General features: G+C 47.7%; 1 protein-coding gene across 2 annotated transcripts in view; it reads right to left on the bottom strand.

Moving 5' to 3' along the window:
* Positions 1 to 19,331, bottom strand: part of LOC140408476 (annexin A5-like) — a 134,853-nt gene that overhangs the window by 42,265 nt on the left and 73,257 nt on the right. For both annotated transcript variants that reach the window (XM_072495729.1, XM_072495730.1), the window contains one exon: positions 11,655 to 11,768. In XM_072495729.1, the coding sequence (XP_072351830.1) occupies positions 11,655 to 11,768 (114 nt within the window). The remainder of the gene's footprint in view (positions 1 to 11,654; positions 11,769 to 19,331) is intronic.

Below are 19,331 nucleotides of genomic sequence, written 5' to 3'. Positions count from 1 at the left end.
CTGGAGGGTCAGTACTCCCGCCGCTCCTGCCTAGGCCCGACCACCCACCGACGCCCCCTACAGGCGCCCCCCCCCCCCCCACCTTTTGCCCCAACAGCGCCGCCTAGGGGTGACAAAGCTGCCAGGGAGGACGAAACCACACTCCCGGAGTCGCAACCACCGGGACCCACACCAGCATCACCATTGAGGCCCAGGCGATCCAGAAGGACGACCAGGCCACCCAATCGGCTGATTACTTCACTGTGAACACTTGTAAATTTCCTCGATACCACGGTGCCTCCATACCTGGTCATACCATAATAAAGGCGACTGTTACCACTGGCCACCACCCCCGCCGGACTCTTTTTTAACAGGGGGTGAATGTGGTAGTACCAGGTATTGCGGCACCCAAGAGGCTGATGACCACTGGTCAGACCCAGGAGTCTATCATTGGCTGTTGTACGCAGCTCCGCCCTGAGAGGCGGAGTATAAGAGATGGTGCCGTCCCAGCAGCCTTCACTTTCTGTATCGAAGCTGCTGGGGAGCAGGTTCAAGTAGAATAAAGCCTTCAGTTATGAATCACTTCGTCTTGAGTGTAATTGATTGCGCATCAGTGTGTTCGCGCACTTACGGGCTCTGAAGGCGGATGTAATGTTGCTGCAGGAAACACATTTGAGAGTGGCGGACCAGATTAAATTACGGAAGGGCTGGGTTAGCCAGGTCTTCCATTCGGGGCTTGACGCTAAGACCAGAGGGGTCGCGATCATGATTAACAAACGGGTTCAATTTGAGGCGGACAGCACAGTTGCGGATGGGGCTGGTAGATTTCTCATGGTCCGGGGTAAACTTGAGGGGGTGAGGGTGGTCCTAGTGAATGTTTACGCTCCAAACTGGGATGATGTAGATTTCATCAAAAGGCTGCTGGGGAAAATCCCCGACTTGGATTCGTACAAGCTGATTACGGGTGGGGACTTTAATACAGTCCTTGATCCCGACCTGGATCGGTCGTGCTCCAGAACGGGCAGGGTCCCGGCAATGGCAAGGGAACGGAGGGGGTTCATGGAACAAATGGGGGGGTAGACCCCTGGAGAATCAGTCGGCCGACGGGGAAGGAGTTCTCGTTCTATTCACATGTTCACAAGGTTTATTCTCGTATTGACTTCTTTATTATGAGTAGGGACTGTTTGGAGGGGGTGAGGGATACAGAATACTCGGCGATCACTATTTCAGACCATGCTCCACATTGGGACGACCTGCAGATCTGCAAAGAAAGTTACCAGCGCCCACAATAGAGGTGGGATTGTTGGCAGATGAGGGGGGGTGAGAGTGGGGAAATGCATGCAGAACTACCTGCAGGTCAACGATACAGGGGAAGTCTCAGCAGCGGTGCTCTGGGAGGCGCTGAAGGCGGTAGTGAGAGGGGAACTGGTCTCAATCCGAGCCCATAGGGACAGAACGGAGAGGGCGGAGATGGACAGACTGGTTCAGGACATGATACGGACGGACAGGGAATATGCGGAGTCCCCGAGGGCAGGGCTACTTAGGGGACGACGGAGACTGCAGGCGGAGCTGGGAAGGCCGTAGAGCAGCTCAGAAAGGCAAGGGGCGGGGTGTATGAGTATGGGGAGAAAGCCAGCAGAATGCTTGCACAGCAACTTAGGAAGGGGGAGGCAGCCAGGCAAATAGGGACGGTAGTGGACGGGGCAGGGAACCGGGTTGGAGACCCGGCAGGATTGAACAGTGTATTCAGGGACTTTTACAGCAAGCTGTATGCCTTGGAACCCCCCCCCCCCCCCCCCCCCCCACAGGGCCGGAGGGGATGAGGCGCTTCTTAGATGGGCTGACCTTCCCAAAGGTGGGCAGGGGGATGGTAGAGGGGTTGGGGGCCCCGATTAGGGCTGAAGAAGTAATAGGGGGCCTGAAGGCCATGCAGTCGGGTAAAGCCCCGGGGCCGGATGTGTATCCAGTGGCGTTCTACAAAAAGTTCTCGGGGATAGTGGGGCCGGTGCTGGTTAGGGTGTTTAACGAGGCGAGGGACAATGGGGTGTTACCCCCGACGATGTTGCAAGCCACCATCTTGCTGATATTAAAACGGGATAAAGATCCGGAAGCCTGTGGGTCCTATAGGCCAATCTCCTTGATTAATGTTGACGCTAAACAACTGGCCAAGATCCTGGCGTCCAGAATCAAAGACTGTACCAGATGTGATTGTGGAGGGCCAAACAGGGTTTGTAAAGGGCAGGCAGCTGGTAGCCAACCTAAGAAGGCTACTCAATGTGATTATGATGCCCGCGGAGGGCAGAGAGGTGGTGGCAATGGATGCCGAAAAGGCTTTTGACCAGGTGGAGTGGGACTATTTATGGGAGGTGCTGGGATGGTTTTGGTTTGGGGAAGGCTTTGTGGACTGGGTTAGACTGCTATATCAGGCCCTGGAGGCTAGTGTAAGGACGAACAGGACGACATCTGAGTATTTTCGACTATACCGTGGGACAAGACAGGGATGCCCCCTCTCTCCATTGCTGTTTGCGTTGGCCATAGAACCGCTGGCAATTGCTCTGAGAGCGGCAAGGGGATGGAAGGGAATGGTCGGGGGGGTAGAACACAAGGTCTCGCTCTACGTGGATTACTTGCTTTTGTACGTGTCGGATCCAGTGGCAGGGGTGGACGTGATTATGGAAATACTCGGGGAATTTGGCTGGTTTTTAGGGTACAAGTTGAACATGGCAAAGAGCGAGATGTTTGTGGTGCAGGCGAGGGGTCAGGAGAATAGGCTGAGGGAGCTGCCGTTTAGGCTGGTTGGGGAAAGTTTTAGGTATTTAGGGATACAAGTGGCGCGGGATTGGGGCAGGATGCATAAGTTGAACCTGTCTAGGCTGGTGGAGCAAATGAGGAGCGTGTTTCGGAGATGGGATGCGCTCTCGCTGTCACTAGCGGGGAGAGTACAGATGGTGAAGATGACGATCCTCCCGAGATTCCTGTTTATTTTTCATTGTCTCCCTATTTTCATTCCGCGGTCATTCTTTAAAAGGATCAATAAAATCATCCTTGAATTTGTTTGGGCGGGGAGGTCCTCTCTGGTAAAGAGGAGGATGCTGGAGCGGAACCGTAGCGAGGGGGGACTGGCGCTGCCGAACCTCAGCAACTACTGCTGGGTGGCTAACATAGCCATGATAAGGAAATGGATGGTGGGTACGGGGTCGGTTTGGGAGTGGGTGGAGGCTGCTTCGTGCAGGAGCACCAGCTTGGCAGCCCTGGTCATGGCTCCTCTCGTCTTGTCTGTGTCCGGGCGCACGCCGTGCTGAGAGATTTGGTCACCTTGGGACTCGAGTGTCGACATGCCAAAGCAACATTTGGGCCTGTTCAGCTTCAGGTCATTGGCATGGGCACGGCGGAATATCTGCTGGAGATGGGAAACATGCTCTTCCGGGGTCGTGGACCATATGATGTCGTCCACGTACACACGAACCCCTTCAATGCCCTCCATCATCTGCTCCATGATACGATGGAAGATCTCCGATGCCAAGCCAATGCCAAACGGCATGCGATTATAGCAGTATCTGCCAAACAGTGTGTTGAAGGTGCAGAGCCTTCTGCTGGACTCATCCAGCTGGATTTGCCAAAATCCATGTGACGCATCTAACTTGGTGAAAAAATTTGCGTGTGCCATCTCACTGGTGAATTCTGGGCATAGCGATTTTTGCCGTGCTCATGCACTGTGCATGTTTCAATCACGACTGGCAGGGTCATATGCTTGAGTCTCAGAGGATCAGAGTGAACGCCAAAAACAATTTTGGTCTCTGATCATGGGAGTCTGCAATATCACCAAAGTTGCAGGACAGCGCTAGCAGGCGGAGGTTAGTTAAGAAGGAGGTGAAAAATTCATCTTTACCTTGTAGACACTGTTTGAATATGTAGCGCTCGAAGATTTCATTGGTGTCCACTTCACAGCGACTGTCAAACTTGTCCAGGATGGTCTGAAACTTTGGCTTGCCCTGGCCTTCGGTGAAGTGAAAAGAGTTGAAGAGTTCGATGGCTTGATCACCCGCTGTTGAGAGGAGAAGTGCGATCTTCCTTGCATCAGATGCACCCACGAGGTCTGAAGCTTCGATGTACAGCAGAAACTTTTGCTTGAATGTCCGCCAGTTGGCACTGAGATTGCTGGAGGTCCTGAGCTGGTGAGGAGCCTGAATCTTCTCGATGGTGCCGGGATACATTCGCTGGTCGTCACGGAACGGGCTGAGATAAACCACCTAGATTAAGCTATCTCCTGGTAGCATGTCGTGTTATGTACTCTGGGATGACGCAGGCTGCAACTGGATGCAGCTTTAACCAAAAGATACTCCAGACCTTGAAGTTAGTTCAATCTGATTTATTGAACCAGTTGCACAGTTCTCTATGAGTTCGACTCTCTGCTAACCTAAGTGTGGTTACTCTATCTGACTGAACCAGACTAGCTCTTAGCCACGTGCTGGAGGTGTGATACTGTACATACACCCTGACTCACTCTGTAGATGTTCATCAGTGGAAAGAGGTGGAGTGCGAGTGCCTCTTGCCTTTTATAGTGGGATACCACCCCCGAGTGTCCTGCCTGCTCATTGGTCATGTCCTGTTCTCGGTGTTCATTAGCTACCTGTCTGTATATCATTATCTGCATGTCTGCATATCATGACAGGAGTGTCTGTGAAGGTTATTTATATGGTATATGTTCAAATTGATTGGAGTGAATAAAGATGTCCCACATATGTTACAGGACCTTTTCATTATACACTATTTCTTTACTGCGTGTGAAGGAATAGACACAGATGCAGTCGCTAGTGTCGTTGGAGACAAAAAGGGTGCAAAGCGACATCGATAGATTAGGCGAGTGAGCAAAGCTTGTGGCAGGTGGAGTTCCATGTGAGACAACATTAGGTTATCCACTTTGGGCTGGAGAGGATAGATCAGAATATTACCTAATGGTGCGGTAGGAACTGTGGAGTTAGTGAGATTTAGGGGCTCCCGCACAAAAATCACTAAAAGCTGGTGGACGGGTACAAATCAAAATTTTAAAAACGGTTAATAAAATGTATTTATCTCAAGAGGATTGAAACACAAAGGAGTATAATGTTCTGGGAACTTCACCTCAGGAAGGATATCAAGGCCTTGGAGAAGCACAATTTCATTGAAGTTATTTCGCAGCTAAAAGGGTTGTTATGTGGACAAGTTCCATAGTCTAGGCTTGTATTCCATTTAGTATAGAACTTTATGAGGCGCTCGAATTCAGGTGGAAAGATGATTAAAATAGCTGATAGATATCTCGGGACAAAACTATTTCCGCTGGTTGGGAATCTAGAATATAGCAGCAAAACCTTAAAATTAGAGTTTAGCCACGCAGCACTGATGTCAGAAAGCACTTCAACACAAAGGAAAATGGTGGAAATCTGGAACTTTCTCCCCCAAAAGGCGAGGTCAACTGAAGGTTTCCAGCCGAGATTGACAGACTTGTGTTAGGCAAGGACATCGAGGGTAATGGAATCAAGGGGAGTAAAGATAAAAACCTGTTAAATTCTAACTGAAAGACTGAACAGGTTCGAAGGGCTGAATGGCCTAATCCTGTTGCCCTGATATCAAGCTCAAACCAAGAAATTATTCCTATTGCGACAATTATCCACAGTTCTGCAGGCAAGTAGCTAAAATGAAGGGACCAAATTTCCTGCTCTGAGTGACTGACCCTCGTGCTGCTGTGGCCGGCCTACCCGGATGGTTTCCTATCCGGAGGTTAAAATTCTCACAGCCATCTTTTCAATGAGGCATTAAAAACTGAAACTCTGCTCAAGCGTTGTGACCCACTAATCCTGCAGCTCCAACCGTTCTCTCTCTCTACCCCTCTCTCTCCAAGTCTCTCAAAATCTCCTTGAACAAGTTTTTAGTCACCCGTTTTAATATCTCCTATTTTGGCCTGGTTTCAGTTTTTATTTGACGGCATTCCTGTGAAGCATATTGACATGTTTTACAACCGCACTAGTGCTGGAAAAACACTAGTTGTAAAATCGGTTTTCTGACAAATGTCTCTTCTTGCAATACTATCCTTAATCCTAGCTCCTCATTCTGCTCAGTAGAAGCAAGTGAGTAACAGTCATGACTTCGGTGATTGAGTTCCAACATTCTGGGTTCAAGTTACTTCCTTCCTGCCACGTGGACTGTGTAAAGTCGAACGCTGAACTAAAGCAGCAATGGGAATTTTAAAAATTCTCCTTAAAACATTGAAGGCAAATTTTCAGGCAACCACTTGATGACTAAAAGATTAAAGGGAAATTTGTGCATGTACAGCAGGGGCTTCATTAAGTCTGTAATGGGATATTGTTTCTCTTATTCTGCACAAAAACATTTATTTTCACATCATGTTAATAAACCAAGTCTTTAGAGCTACATTTTACCTTGCTGCAACACCAAATGAAAATAGTTCAGTAATAAGTTAAGTCCAACCACAATTCCAATGAGTCTTAGAAGACATTGTTCAATTTGTCCACTATCTTCCTATTCTCTGGTACAAATACATCACACAGAGTGATTCAGCTGCCAAAGTAAACTGGGTAGAGATTCAATAAATTGTTGAATGCTGTCCAAACAAAGTCAGAGTTCTCTTGCTCGATGACTCAACTTGCTGAAGCTATGGAAGCAGAGGATTACTGAGCAAGACAGATCTGGGTTCAATCCCCAGTCTGTCCCGAATTAGCTGACTTCAGCTGAGTATTAGCATGCTGCTAAAATTGACCTTGGCTCCTTTAGATTAATAGGGAGAGGGGGATAAAAATCAGCTGAGATCCCCAACTGACTGCCGCTGGGTCAGGATAGTGGTGAATGTTGGGCTTTATTGTCATTTCCTGTGAACAAATAGACTACAGACCTCGAGTTCAGCGGGGCCCATTGCTTGCATGCTACAGGTGCCAATGGGATGCATCCATATTTCTGCTGGCATCACACAACTTCATATTTAGCACAGGTGTAACTAACATCTATCGGAGAGTAGGCAGAACTTGATATTGATTAGTGCGCAATGCTGATTTGAACCCAGCAATGGCATTTTGAGGCTCCACCCAGCAGCCGATGCCCTCACTCAGTGCGTGGTCAGCTGGCACCAAGGGCTAGCCACTGATTAAAAGCAATTTACTGCAGATGCTGGAATCTGAAACAAAACCAGAAAATACATGGCAATCTCAGCAAGGCTGACAGTATCTGTGGAGAGAGAAGGGAGCTAACATGGCATGTGCTTTGACAAAGAGCCATCCAGACTCAAAACCCTAGCTCCCTTCTCTCTCCACAGATGCTGTCCACTAATTACAGGGCTCATGACTCCAGTTCACAACCCACCCACACATGCTCAGTATGCATATAATGAGAGCCATGCTCGCAAGAAATGAGAGAGCAGACCGCTGGCATGTTAAAATAATGATTCCACTATGAGGACTATTTTCGGTGAGTCCTGCAATACTCAACAGAATGTGTGTGAAGATTTCAGTTGGTCTGATACATGCTGCATTCTGCACAACATCACCATCATGAGGAGACAGACCTTACCATCAGCTAACAGGCAGAAGGTGTTGGGAGGGGGGCAACAGTCCCAGTCTATCATCCTTCTGTCATTGAGCAATACATTGTCCTCTTGGCCACAATGCAAAGATAAAAGTCACCATAAAATGAACACTGCAAACAAAATTAATTTTTAAAAGATTGTCTTATTCTGTGGATAAATTAATCTTTCTTAGTGCAGGTCTTCCATACTGCTCCTATGCAGTGCTAGCCGAGCGACTACAACATGGTTGGTGGAAGACTCCCAGTGGAGATGTCCTTGGAGGACCACCTCAAACAGCTTTGGAGTTACCAGCCCAAGCACAGGCAGCATCATCTTGGCATGCGTGACATCTATCTGGACTGGCTGTCAGGCAATACCCAAGGGCGCTGGTGGAGCAGCAAGTGTTGGAGCATGGAAATGGGCATCACAAGAGAGGACAGCTGACCTGTGCACTGGGGCAGCACCTCAACAATCCCGAGAGTCTACTTGTGGACAGATTACTGGACTGCTGTGACACTTGGCAAGCCCCTTTGAACACTGATACTTGTAGACATGACGGCTGCAGTCTGAGCTGCATAGTAGCAAATTAAACCTGCTGGGCACACAATGATCTTCCACTGCAGCAAGCAAGAGCTTTGGTGAAAGCTACCTGCGCTATAATGGAAACTGGGATATCATTGTTGGGTCCAAAAGTGTACTCAGCACGTTCCCCAGCCACAATACATCTCTCCTTGAAACACTGTGGAGTTGCTTTGTGCAACACAAGGAAGATTGTGGGATTCCACCTGAGCTGGGTTAGTGCTGGTTGCTTGCAGAACTCATGCTAATGTGCAGAATGAAAGGGTCGGCGCAACATCGAGGGCCGAAGGGCCTGTACTGCGCTGTAATGTTCTATGTTCTATCTGTGTTTAAACTACGGGTTCATCGTGCATCACCTTTCACATGCCTCTTTTCAGGACCTATCCAATTTAGTTCCCATTGTCTCAGCCCACATTCAAAAATTTCCATCTGGATGAGTTAGTTCAAGGCACCCTGTAGACTATACCCCAGCAAGGAATGTCCATTTCAGGGGCACGGAACACAATTAGTGGAAAAAGGGGGGAAAAAAAGGTCAACCTGGAATATAAAACTGGCACTTTGATAAAAAGCATTGCCCTTTCTGCAACTTCAGTTTTGATCAGGTCAGGTCGATCGGTACCACCTGGTTTTGACATGTGACGCTCAAGTGCAGACCAGCTCTGCCTGTGGTCTCCAGTGAACTTCACAGAAGCCAAAGTGAGGGGAAGTGAGCTGTGAACTTTCCCCTCCATCTTGACCCGCTTTTGTTTTTTATTTCCTTGGTTTGTCCCAATGCAAACAACCCCCTCCCTCCCCCACAGGGCCATCTGGCACTTGTTCTTCGGTTTTGCTTTCACTGAGCACTGATCTTTGTTCTCCTATTAACACATTCTGCCATCTTACTGTATTATCAGCGCCTTCTTTGATCCTTAAAATTTCCTTTGTCTTGCGTCTATGGCATGTCAATGTCCCCTCAGCTCCCCCTATCCCTGACCTTCTATTCTGCCCCAATTGCTCCACCGCCGTCTCCAACTCTCTAATCTATTGCGTTTCTACCCCTCTTCAGTTCCACAGAAGAGTCATATGGACTCAAAATGTTCACTTGTTTCTCCACAGCAGCCGTCAGACCTGTTGGGTTTATTAAGCATTTTCTGTTTTTATTTCAGATTTCCAGCACCCGCAGTATTTTGCTTTTATAGGAGGTGAAAAGAGTTCGGCCTATTAAAGGTGGCACTGACTGTACAGCCTGATAGCACTTTGTGCAATGCAGGGGGTTCTGGTTGTAGGTTCAGTGCAGATATCAGTGGATTACAGGATATTATTAGTTATTCTCTTGAATATCATGACAGGTAGTATAATTGGGCATTACACTAACGCAACTACAGGGGACCCAACTTCTATAAAGTTTGCATGTAAACAAATTTGCAGTTATCATATGGTTGGAACATCTGGCTGGATTTTACATGACGCCACGCATGCCCTGACTAAATGTCAAAGAAGTTGCATATAAAATAGCTCTTAGCGGTAAATTATTAACTTTGGGAGCTGACAACTTTATAGTTTTCTTTATTCATTTACAGGATGTGGGCACTGCTGGTTAGGCCACCATTTATTGACCAATCCTAGCTGCCCTTGAGAACATATAACATAGAACATACAGGGGAGAAGGAGGCCATTCAGCCCATCGAGTATGCACCGACCCACTTAAGCCCTCACTTCCCCCCTTATCCCCGTAACCCAATAACCCCTCCTAACCTTTTTGGTGACTAAGGGCAATTTATTCATGGCCAATCCACCTAACCTGCACCTCATTGGACTGTGGGAGGAAACTGGAGCAAACCCACGCAGACACGGGGAGAACGTGCAGATTCCGCACAGACAGTGACCCAGCGGGGAATCGAACCTGGGACCCTGACACTGTGAAGCCTCAGTGCTAGCCACTTGTGCTACCGTGCTGCCCGAAGGTGGTGGTGAGCTGCCTTCTTGAACCGCTGCAGTCCTGGAAGTGTAGGTGCACCCACTGCGCTGTTAGGGAGGGAGTTCCAGGATGTTCCAGGGGTGTCAGGATGCGGGTTACTCGCCATAGGATTCCTAGTCTTTGAATTGCCCTGATAGTCACAGTATTAATAGGAATAGTCCAGTTCAGTTTCTGATCAATGGTAACCCCCAGGTTGCTGAGATGACAGGCAGTGCCCAATGTTAAGAAGCCCAGGTAAGTCTGCTGTTGGGGGTCTCAGCAAATTTGGGGGGGGGGGGGGGGGGGGGGGCGGAATTGGATACTTGTGTGCCCTGTGGAGGTGTGCCTCTGATGGGCCCACCCTCGTTTGATACTGCCCCTCACTGCTAAAAGCTGCCAGGCTTCCTGCATGGCATAGACCCAATGACAGGTGGGCATCCTAACACCTCCATGAAAATTTAGACAGATTTGGGGTAGGAAGGCAGCAGGAAGGCCGCCCGCTAGAATTTACGTGCGACCAGCACCACCCACCCCTCCCCATCCCCCCCACCCCATCTTCAGAGCTGCTGGCGGAGGAAGGGTAACATTTTGTCCATCATGTGATCAAATTTCCAGCTAGAGTTGGCAACTCTGTCTTTACGGAGTTATGTTTCCAGATATTCACAGGAAGGAGGGGAGGGTGTGCCAGAGTGTGCAGAAATCCATTGCGACGAGTTATACGGAGATACAGCCGAACTTAATGACAAAATACCATTTAAATTTTTTTGTGTCTTGCCGTTGCAGGCCTGGATCACTGGGGATCATCCCCAGCATTTGAGATTATGGGGCAGGCTGCGGCAAAGCGATGGCCAAAGCACTCCTGGTCCACAAAAAGTGCTGCAAAAAGCACAAATTTGGGAGTTAAATCAAGACTTGATCAGCTTGACCAGCAGCAGTGTTCCAGAATTAGTAACTAGAATCTTATAAATTAGCTCTACCCCACCTCAACCCCTTTGTTTTCATTCCATTTCATCTCAACTATCTTTTACCTTTTATTTCTTTCTTGTCTTTCTTTTTATGAATATTTCCCCCCCCTATCTTATCCCCCTTCCCTTTGCTTCCCCATTCCCCTTTTTCTCATTTTACCTCTCTCCCACCCATGTCTTCCCCTCCCCCCACATCTCCATCTGTCACAGCTTACCCTCTGATTTTAGTTTCTCTGCTGTTTGGCCTTTCACGCCTTTTATTCTCCCTAGGGACTGCCATTAGCACTCTTTTCCCTTGGTTTCTGTAGCCACTAGCACTCTTTTTCCTATGGCTAAATGACTCATCTTTCATTCCCTCACCCTACAATATAAACATCTCCCACTTTCTTTGTCTTTTAGCTTTGACAAAGGGTCATCTGGACTCGAAACGTTAGCTCTTTTCTCTCTCTACAGATGCTGCCAGACCTGCTGAGATTTTCCAGCATTTTCTCTTTTGGTTTCTTGCAACAGTATGTACTATTGGGAGCATTAAACATGGTTAAAATCTAGACTGATAAAGTTGTGTACTTCTGGCATCTTACAGATCTTCCACGCAGAACAAGATTTTCAAGGGATCACAGTACAAAAAACAGAAGAGTTTTACCTTGAGTGCGTTGTGCAATTCCGAGACATCATATTGTAGAGGCGTCTTCATCAGACCAATAATCAGCTTTTCAAACTTCCCACCCAATTCAGACTTTAGATCCTCAACAAGATCCTGTTGTATATGAATAAGGTTACTGTTACACAGTGCATTCTTTCAACAAGTCTCTGCCAAGATTCTACAGTGAATACAGTTGACACATGTTTGCACTTAGTGAGAACCCTTCCCACTAAACTAGTCAAGAGTAGGAATTTGAAAATAATTTTTCAGAGTGGATCCTGGTCCAGCCTCAGTAAAAATAACTGATTTCTGGCCTTCACCTCTCTAATAGGCCAGGGGCGAGTCTTGCTGGGGTGGAGGTCCACCGGTGCCGCCGAAGGCTTCTGTTTGGTTGGGGATATGTCAGAATTCCTACATCTGGAGAAAAGTAAGTCCGCCATAAAGGGAGTGGAGGAGGGGTTTTATTCTAGATGGCTGCCGTTCATCACTTTAAGGAGCTGGTTATCATCAATAAGTGGGGGGAAAATTTTACATTTTTGTTAAAGTCGGGTTTGGACGCATATTTTGTTAAAATGTATAAATTTGTTTCATTATTTTGTATGCTAGCGCTGGAATTTCTTTTCTTTTTTTCCCAATTAGGCAGCAATTTAGCATGGCCAATCTGCCTATCTGACACTTCTTTGGTTTGTGGGGGTGAGACCCACGCAGACACAGGGAGAATATGCAAACTCCACACGGACAGTGACTCAGGGCCGGGATCAAACCCGGGTCCTCAGCACTGTGAGGCAGCCGTGCTAACTGGCATTAGAATCTCTTTCTTGAACAAAAATATGATTTTTAAAACTAATGCAAGGGTGTAAACACTCAGGGCTAAAATGACGGCAACATCAAATTAGGATAGTTAACGACTGTTGCGCTTTTGTCCTGCTTCTCAGATTACTTTTTAAAATACAGAGTAAAGAAACTTGTGAAAAGCTGTGATGGGAACTTCCAATTACCTCTGCTTTTAAAAGAATGGCAATTCTTAAATCTTGCCTGGAATACAATACCAGCAGCCTGAATAATCCAATTGATTAAAGAGGTCATTGCTTAATCATAGAATTTACAGTGCAGAAGGAGGCCATTCAGCCCATAGAGACTGCACCGGCCCTTTGAAAGAGCACTCCATTTAAACCCACACTTCCAACCTATTCCTGTAATCCAGCAATCCCACCTGACCTTTTTGGACACTAAGGGCAATTTAGCATGGGCAATCCACCTAATCTGCACATCTTTGGACTGTGGGAGGAAACCGGAGCACCCGGAGGAAACCCACGCAGACACGGGGAGAACGTGCAGACTCCGCACAGTCAGAGACCCAAGCCGTGAATTGAACCTGGGGCCCTGGCGCTGTGAAGCCATAGTGCTAACCACTATGCTACCGAGCTGCCCTGTGAAAAAACCTTACAGGAATTTTGATGTGGGATTGAGGGTAGGAAAAGCAAGCAGGGAGTTAAAGGGACAGGAGCACGGAATAGATTTGATGCAAAGATGAGTTTGAATTAGGTATAGGTAACATTCCATACAGTTCTAAGTAACCACAATAACCATTATTAACGATAAAGTAAAGGATTTACTGAAAGATTGAAAGTAAAAAGGAATGAAAGACTATGAATAAAGGCTTAAGAAAATTATGACTCTTTATGAAATTGTGAATTGCAGTGTGAAAGTCAACAGTGAAAAGACTGCACCACCAGTTAAAAGAGAGGAGGTTGCATTCATACAGGGCGGGATTCTCCCAGCCCGGGGCTGGGCCGGAGAATCCCCGCGAATGGGCTACGCCACCCCGACGCCGGCACGTGATTCTCCGCAGTGCGGAGAATCGGCGTCATTGGCATCGGCGTGGTTGGCGCGCCGCCAGCTGCGACCCACTCTACGCGGCCGGCCCGCCGATTCTCCGGCCCGGATGGGCTGAGCGGCCGTAAGAAAAGACCCGAGTCCCGCCGACACCGTTCTAACCTGCTCTGGGACGACGGGAACTCGGCGTTGAAGGGTCGGGTGTGAGCCTGTGGGGGGCGGGGAGGAGGTGTCCGACCCCGGGGGGGGGGCCTCCAATGTGGCCTAGCCGATGATCGGGGCGCACTGATCGGCAGACCAGCCTCTGTGGCTAGGGGCCTCCTTTCCTACGCGCCAGCCCCTGTAGTCCTGCGCCATGTTGCGTCGGGGGTGGCGCGTTGAAGGAGGCCACTGCTCCTGTAGGGGCCAGAATTAGTCCTGAGAGCGGCACGTTCACGCCGTCGCGTTTTACGACGGCGTGAACACTCTGCCGCGGGATTGGAGAATCCCGCCCACAATGCCTTTCCTGACCTTGGGATATCCCAAAGTGCTTTCCAGACTTCTTTTGAAAAAGAGGTGTAGTCACAATTGTAGTGTCGGGAAACATGGCATCCAATTAATAGCAATAAAGATAATAACCGTTCATAAATGGCATCCAATTAATAGCAATAAAGATAATAACCGTTCATAAATGGCATCCAATTAATAGCAATAAAGATAATAAATGTTCATTTGACGGGCAGGCAGATCCTCAGTTTAGCCACTTATCAGCAAGGCAGTCAGCATGAAAGAAACGCTTTTGGCACAGATTTGGAAATCAGTCTTTGAGGCATGTTCGGAGGAGGCCTAAAAGAACAATAAGATTGAAGCTAAGCTTTTCAGAAAATGCAGTAAGCTCTCATGGGAAGAGGCTAGAGAGGAGGCCAGGGTCATGAAAATGGCAGGATTAGACAGTCACAGATTGCAATGGGATTTCTTTACCTGAGCAGGCAAAGGAGGGTCCACTGGCTTTCAATGAGATCCAGTCCACAGTAGCCAAGTTCACAGTCTCAAGAGTCAGAAAATCAGATCCTACCATTGCCATGGTAACCACCAACCTTTTAAACAATTTGAGGAAGTTTGAATCATTTGAAAGATTGCTCCACTTGTGCACATCATAGGCGGGATTTTCCGGAATCGGCACGGTGACTCGACGCCAGCGTCAAGAACGATGCAAACCACTATGGCGTCGGGCCAACCGGAAGTAGCGGAATCCTCCGCACTTGCAGGGACTAGGTGGACGCTGGAGGGGTTGGTGCAGTGCCAGCCGGCACCGAAGGGATTGCGCGAGTCCCGCATGCATCAGGGTGGGATTCGCGCCGCCCCCCCTCCGGGGAATCTCCGACCCGGCGGGGGTGGTCGGAGAATCCTGTCCCATATTCCAGTGCACAGTGAATGAGCGTGGTACATAATTAGAAAACATTTGGGGACAATGGAGGAGTTCAACCTTAACAAAGAGGATTGATGAAATTATAGACAGAGGTTACACATCTGGCTGAAAGTGAATACAATAGAAGTGGAGAATAAAGTAAATAACAAAAAAAAGGCAGGAGAATGGCATTAAGCCACAATGTTCGTTTGGAGAGGAGCTGTAAACAAGGTGGACTAAATGACCTTCTTCTGCACCGTAACAGTTCTGCGATTTCCAGTCCCAAGTGCCACATACCAGTGGGAAAGTCTGCCATATTCAGACAGTCTGCTGAAGTAAAGGAAGCAATAATGTTCCAGGTCGTGTTAAAACTCCAGGTTACAGTTATGCACCAGGTTGAGATTGTGATAGATCTAAAGCTAGTTCAGGATCCTGGAAAACTGTGAACGCACGCATGATAGGTTTGGGACAGAAGTTCCCATTATTGAGCAGGAAGATCAAGGGTTGCACTTGGCCAGAGAGCAGGTGGAAGATGGGAATAGTAGGGCTAAAGACAGAATTGGACTGTGTTCCGAAGCATAAGGGAACAAACTCACCCTGGTGGGAAGAAATTGGCTTAAGAAGATACAGTTAAACTAGGCCAAGTTATTTACTGTAGGGATCAGTAAGGCTATGTCTGACATTGAAAGAGTGCTAAGACAGCACAAAGTGGACTTTGAAGGGGGACCAAATGATAAAATTAGCCATCACACAACCAAAGTTGAGGTAAAGGACAATGGAGGTTATAAAGCTGGCCTCTAGCAAAGCTGGGCCAGTGCAGAATGCAGTTAGAAACAGCAAGTAAAGAGTTGGATAGATTAGAAAGAACAGGAGCAATTGAGGCAGTGAATGGGCTGCACCTGGTAATGTAAAAAAAACAGACAGGCCCGTTCAGGTTTGTGGAGATAAGCAAACAGTTAATAAAGTGATCAAAAATAATACCCAACCACTGCCTAGCAGTGAAGTCTTGGTTTTCAATTTAGCCAATGCGATCAAGTTAGATCTGTCAAATGCATATTTGCAATTAGAATGAACTGACAAGAGCAAAGGAACCATTTACCATTCCGATACACAAAGGGTTCTATCAGTACAAAATATTATTTAGGATGTCAACTGTACCTATACGGTCCTAGAGCACCACTGATCAGATACTAAGTGAGATTAAAGGAGTTTTGGCACTTAGATTACATTCCAATTAGCAGTACGACACAGTAAGAGCACATTGAGAGGTTGAACAAACTCTTCGTCTTCAACAATATGAGGCGGAATTCTCCCCCCCCCCCACGCCGGGTGGGAGAATCGCTGGGGCGCCGCGCGAGTCCCGCCACGCCGCCCCGGCACCCGCATGCGATTCTCCCAACCCCCCAAACCGGCGAGGCAAGAATCACGGCTGGCCGCTGGGAGAATCGCCGCTCGCCGTTTGTAATGGCGATTCTCTGGGCGGCCTGCCCAACACGACGGCTTCCCGCCGGCGCCGGTCACCCCCGCTGGGGGGGGGGGGGGGGGGGGGGGGTGCCCGGGGAGGACGACAACCGGGTTAGCACCGGCCAACCCGCATGGTTGACGTCATTTACGCGGCGCCGCTTTTACGCAGCGCCAAGGCCCAGAAAGCGTAAATGACACGACGCTGCTACTAGCCCCCCCGGGGGCGGGAGAATGGGGGGCTGGGAGCGGCCTCCGACGCCGGATCCGGTTTTCACTCCGGCGCGGGACTTAAGTCTCCCGATGGGAGAATTGTGCCCATGACACTGAAGTTAAAAAGCACAAGTGTTGTTTCACAGTGTCAAGTCTAACATACCTAGGTCACCAACTAGATGATGAACGAACTAGTCCAATGGAGGAGAAAGTTGAGGGGGTTTTGACAGCAGTTACTCAGCTAATTTCTGTGTGTACAATTTGTCATTGATTTGTGTGTGTGAGGCCTCACCACAGGGGTTAGATGTGGTGTTGTCTCACATAATGGAGGACGGTGTGGAGAGAAGTGTTGCATATACTTTGCATACTTAAATAAAGTCAGAGCAAAATTACTCAAGTTGAGAAAGAGGCTTTAGCTGCTGTTACTAAGCTCCAGGAATATTTGTATGGTAGGAATTTCACTTTGTTAATAACATAGGGGGCATAAAGACATAGGGGGCAGAATTAGGCCACTTGGCCCATCGAGTCTGCTCGACCATTCAATCATAGCTGATATTTTTCTCATCCCCATTCTCCTGCCTTCTCCCCATAACTCCTGGTCCCCTTACTAATCAAGAACCTATCTATCTTTGTCTTAAAGACACTCAGTGATTTGGCCTCCACAGCCTCCAGCGGCAAAGCGTTCCACAGATTCACCACCCTCTGGCTGAAGAAATTCCTCCTCATCCCAGTTTTAAAGTATCGTCCCTTCAGTCTGAGGCTGTGCCCTCTGGTTCTAGTTTTTCCTACTAGTGGAAACATCCTCTCCACCTCCACTCTATCCAGGCCTCGCAGTATCCTGCAAGTTTCAATAAGATCCCCCCCACATATTCTCCCCGTGTTTGCGTGGGTTTCGCCCCTACAACCCAAAGATGTGCAGGGTAGGTGGATTGAACATGCTAAATTGCCCTTAATTGGTGAAAAAAAGTGAATTGGGTACTCTAAATTAAAAACAAAAAATATTTCCAAGTAAGAATGGAATTAAACACATTCTAATATCACGCAGCATCCAAAGGTGCTGCAGAAAGAAGTGTACAGATTGTGGTAAAGTCTTTGCGAAGTACTTTCTAGGTGACAAGTCAGGTAGTAATTGCCAGGTTTTTCTTTGACATAGGCTAGACAACATTGTTCTCTTTCAGAATAATGGGTTGCTTATCTTATGAGAACAGGTTGCTTATCTTATGAGTTAGTGTTGAAGCAATTTCCTAAAAGAAGGTTTAGTTTGTCTTGGCTTGATGTCAATAGCAAAGTAAGAGAAAAGAAGAGCAAAGTGAGGATGAACCATGATACACTGGCCATGTAAAAAAACACCGCTGTGATAAGAAGTATGTGATTGGAGTCTTTGTAAAGAGATTAGGGGCGTTAACATATCAAGTGAAAATTGAGAGACTCTCAGCGTCAGGTAGATCATTTGCTTGAAAGAGCAAATCTGACAAAGGAAGAGAATGGAAACCACCCCTAAAGTCCAAATTCCTCCTATAGGCCAGTGAAAGTCAGAAGAAAAGTGAAAGTCGCAAATGTATTCTGGAAAATTAAACACATGAACCATTTTACATTTTAATGTGCAAGTTTTTATTCAAGTGGGGAAGGAGTGTAGTATATTGCAAGAGCTGAGCCTTTTGCTTTACCATCCTCTCTGTTTGTTAGTGAGGTGTACAAAATGTTTGTTCGACAATTGCTGCTGTGAATCCACACAGTGCGTTTCTCTCAGTACAATACACAAAAGCATTGTTTGTCAGTGGGAGATCGGTGATTTGAGGAGTGGGAGGTAGGTTTGCAAGTTGATCCCCAGGGAGGCCAATCACACCTTGAGGTCGAATGGAGGTGGGGAACAGTGGATAGCATTCCTGCTTCTCCTGGTCCAAACATTCAGAATCATAGAAGGAGGCCATTCGGTCCATCGCGTCTGCGCTGGCCCTTAGAAAGAGCACCCTACTTAAGACCACGCCTCCACCCTATCTCCGTAAACCAGTAACCCAACCTAACCTTTTGGACACAAAAGGGGCAATTTAAGATGGCCAATCCACCTAACCTGCACATCTTTGGACTGTGGGAGGAAACCGGAGCACCCGGAAGAAACCCACGCAGACACGGGGAGAAAGTGTAAACTCCACACAGTCATCAGAGGCCAGAATCGAACTTGATACCATGGAGCTGTGAGGCAGCAGTGCTAACCACTGTGCCACCCTGCTGGAAAAGCACACGTGCCAGCTTTGACCACGACCATCTCTGCCATGATTCCGGAGCCCCGACATAACCAACAGCCATAACTGTTGTTAAATCTGAGGCACGTAGTCGCTTCAGTATTTTAAATTATTGATTCTCCTTTCAAAAGCAGGTTACTCGCCTATCACCTACACCATATATGCACATACTTCCTGTTTGATTGGAACGGGAGGAGGTGTGAATGAGGAAGCTGCTCTCAAGAAATGGGTGAATAATTTAATCATCTCCCTGCCCTTCTTCCATCCATCCGTCATTAATCAAGTGGCCCATCAATGGAACAGGCTCCTGAGGAAGATTTTGTTGATCCAAATGCAAATTGGACAGCTATGTGTCAGATATTAAAATCAATTTAAGGCGTGACATAATAAGTGCAGCTCATTTGGAAGGATAAGGTAACTCTGGGCCTACATTTTGTAAAGATTTCCCCCACTGGCGTTTTTTCTCACCTCATGCCCACTTCTGTTGTAAGCGTATCGATACAGAGATCGAGTATCCTAATTAGTCAACATCTCCAT

Source organism: Scyliorhinus torazame, chromosome 3 (genome assembly GCF_047496885.1).
Source record: "Scyliorhinus torazame isolate Kashiwa2021f chromosome 3, sScyTor2.1, whole genome shotgun sequence".
NCBI lineage: Eukaryota > Metazoa > Chordata > Chondrichthyes > Carcharhiniformes > Scyliorhinidae > Scyliorhinus > Scyliorhinus torazame.
Note: the sequence above shows the minus strand (reverse complement) of the source record. Positions and strands in the feature narration are given on the sequence as shown.